At 61.0% G+C, this 3,172-nt stretch overlaps 1 protein-coding gene across 1 annotated transcript in view; it reads right to left on the minus strand.

Annotated features, from left to right (window-relative positions):
- LOC102032583 (protein FAM160B2-like) overlaps positions 1-3,172 on the minus strand; it is a 14,434-nt gene that overhangs the window by 4,371 nt on the left and 6,891 nt on the right. Inside the window, exons 5-9 of the mRNA XM_031065694.1 lie at positions 1,562-1,990; positions 1,280-1,476; positions 1,095-1,203; positions 759-835; positions 4-124 (exon numbers count right to left, since the gene is read on the minus strand). Of these exons, the coding sequence (XP_030921554.1) occupies positions 4-124; positions 759-835; positions 1,095-1,203; positions 1,280-1,476; positions 1,562-1,990 (933 nt within the window). The remainder of the gene's footprint in view (positions 1-3; positions 125-758; positions 836-1,094; positions 1,204-1,279; positions 1,477-1,561; positions 1,991-3,172) is intronic.

Consider the following 3,172-nt stretch of genomic DNA (forward strand, 5'->3'; position numbering starts at 1 on the left):
GGCGGGGGGGAGCCGGTGGGGCCCCAGCAGGAAGAGGACCAGGTGGTGGAGCAGGGGGGGAGAGCGGAGCTGCCTCACTGTGCCCGTCAGCACGGCTGTGGCGCCCAGCACGGCCAGCTCTGACCTGTGGGGTGGGAGGGGGGGTTGTCTAGGGAAAAAGGGGGAACCCCCCCTCATTCCCAGCTCCAAGGGGGTCCTGAGGAGCGGAAAGCCCCAGCTGGGGTCAGGGTGGTTGTCCACGGAAAAGGGGGAACCCCCCATCCTGGCTCTGAGGGGCTCCCTGCTCCAGCTGGGGTTGGGGTGGCTGTCCAGGGAAAAGGGGAACTCCCAGCCCCTGGCTTCCAGGGGACCCTGAGGAGCAGAACCAGCTGGGGCGAGGGTGTTTGTCCAGGGAAAAAGGGGGAACCCCCCCACTCCTGGCTCGGAGGGAGTCCCTGCTCCAGTTGGGGTTGGGGTGGTTGTCCAGGAAAAAGGGGAACCCCCACTACTGGCTCTGAGGGGACCCTGAGGAGCAGAATGCCCCAGCTGGGGAGGGGTGGTTGTCCAGGGATAAAGGGGAACCCCCCCCTGCTCCTGGCTCTTGAGGGTCCCCACTCCAGCTGGGCTCGGGGTGTTTGTCCAGAGAAAAGGGGGAACCTCCACTCCTGGCTCGGATGGGGTCCCTGCTCCAGTTGGGGTTGGGGTGGTTGTCCAGGAGAAAAGGGGAACCCCCACTCCTGAGGGGGTCCTGAGGAGCAGGGGGTCCTGGGGTCACTCACATCTGCAGGAGCTGCGGCTGCAGGATGCCCTGGAAGAACTTCTCCTCCACGGCCTGGCTGATGGCATCGGCCACAAGCTGGGGGGAGAAAGGGGCTGAGCCTGGGGACCCCCCCCAGGAGAAGACACAGCCTTAAATTGCACCCCGGGAGGTTCAGGCTGGATTAGGAAGAATTTCTCCACAGGAAGAAGGTGATTGGTAAGGAAGAGCGATTGGATGTTGGAATGGGGCTGCCCAGGGAAGTGGTGGAGTCGCCATCCCTGGAGGTGGCACTCAGCGACAAGGCGGGGATCAGGCACCAATTAACTGCCAGATTAATGAATCCCGTGCTTCTCACCGGGTGGGCGCCCATCACCAGCTCATCCAGGAAATCCAGCCAGCCCAGGAACTCAGCCAGGCTCTCCTTGCCCGGGAAACCCCCGTCCCCAGCGCCGTCCCCCTGCGACCTGCATGGCACAGAGCACGTGTGGCTGTGACACCGCCCGGCTGGCACCTGGCGCCCCCAGCCTGGCACCCCCTCACCTCCAGCTGGCCCTGCCCATGCCGAGGACATCAGCAGGGTCGGTGCCAGCGGGCACGGCGCTGTAGAGGTGGCAGAGGTGCCCCACGAGCAGCTGGCACAGGGCAGTGCCCCGCGCCAGGCAGGTGGCAGCCGCCTCCTGGGACAGCCCCGCCAGCAGCAGCACGTTCTCCCGAGCCTTCAGCGCCACCCGGCTCTTCTGCGAGGAAGAGGAGGAGGGCACGGGGGTGGCCACGGGCCTGGCAGTGCCTGCTGCCCCTGAGGTGCCACCCCCGAGGCCGTACCTTGCTCCTGCACAGTGCCACCAGGCAGGTGACGAGGTTGCTGTCCCTGCATGCTGGGGAGGGCTGGGCAGGAGGGCAGCTGGAAACGGTGCCCGGGGGATGCTCCAAATGCTCTGTCCTGGGCATGGAGCTGGTAGCGGTGCCCAAGGGATGCTCCAAATGCTCTGTCCTGGGCATGGAGCTGGCAGCAGTGCCCAAACCCTCTGCCCTGTGGGTGGAAATGGCAGCGGTGCCCAAGGGATGCTCCAAACCCTCTGCCCTGGGTGTGGAGCTGGCAGAGGTGCCCGGGGGATGCTCCAAACCCTCTGCCCTGGGTGTGGAGCTGGCAGAGGTGCCCAAGGGATGCTCCAAACCCTCTGCCCTGGGTGTGGAGCTGGCAGAGGTGCCCAAGGGATGCTCCAAACCCTCTGCCCTGGGTGTGGAGCTGGCAGAGGTGCCCAAGGGATGCTCCAAACCCTCTGCCCTGGGTGTGGAGCTGGCAGAGGTGCCCAAGGGATGCTCCAAACCCTCTGCCCTGGGTGTGGAGCTGGCAGAGGTGCCCAAGGGATGCTCCAAACCCTCTGCGCTGGGTGTGGAGCTGGCAGTGGTGCCCGGGGGATGCTCCAAACCCTCTGCCCTGGGTGTGGAGCTGGCAGAGGTGCCCAAGGGATGCTCCAAACCCTCTGCCCTGGGTGTGGAGCTGGCAGAGGTGCCCGGGGGATGCTCCAAACCCTCTGCCCTGGGTGTGGAGCTGGCAGAGGTGCCCAAGGGATGCTCCAAACCCTCTGCCCTGGGTGTGGAGCTGGCAGAGGTGCCCAAGGGATGCTCCAAACCCTCTGCCCTGGGTGTGGAGCTGGCAGAGGTGCCCAAGGGATGCTCCAAACCCTCTGCCCTGGGTGTGGAGCTGGCAGAGGTGCCCAAGGGATGCTCCAAACCCTCTGCCCTGGGTGTGGAGCTGGCAGAGGTGCCCAAGGGATGCTCCAAACCCTCTGCCCTGGGTGTGGAGCTGGCAGAGGTGCCCAAGGGATGCTCCAAACCCTCTGCCCTGGGTGTGGAGCTGGCAGAGGTGCCCAAGGGATGCTCCAAACCCTCTGCCCTGTCAGAGAAAAGGAAAACAATTCTGATCGCATTTGCTTCTCCTGTGTCTTGCTCGTCTGGAATGTGTTTGGAGATTGTTTACCCACAGGTGATTGTTCCATTGGATTCTGCTGTGAATGATTTTGTGTTTGTTTCATGGGTTTATCTTCTTTGTTATTTTGACTCATTAGCCAATCAAGGCCCAGTGGTTTCGGGACTCTGGAAAGAGTCTGGCACACAGATATTTTAAAAATAAAAATGAATAAAAATAAAAATAAAAAATAAAAACAGTCTGGCACACAGACATTTTAGCAATAAAAATAAAAAGAAAAACATCTGCTACTTGGCTTTGCAGGATGAGGTGCCAGGCGTGGAAAAAAAGGAAATATTGGCCAAATATATAATAAATATAATGGCTCTGTTGTCCTTTTCCTGCTATTAATAGCAGCAAGGCCGCTAGAAATAGATTTTTATTCAAATAGAGGAAACATGCTGGTCTTTTCACACCCAGGAGGATTTGGGGTTCTGGGGTGCTGGGAAAAGGGAAATAAACCC

The sequence above is a fragment of the Geospiza fortis genome, unplaced genomic scaffold (assembly GCF_000277835.1).
Source record: "Geospiza fortis unplaced genomic scaffold, GeoFor_1.0 scaffold2359, whole genome shotgun sequence".
Lineage (NCBI taxonomy): Eukaryota > Metazoa > Chordata > Aves > Passeriformes > Thraupidae > Geospiza > Geospiza fortis.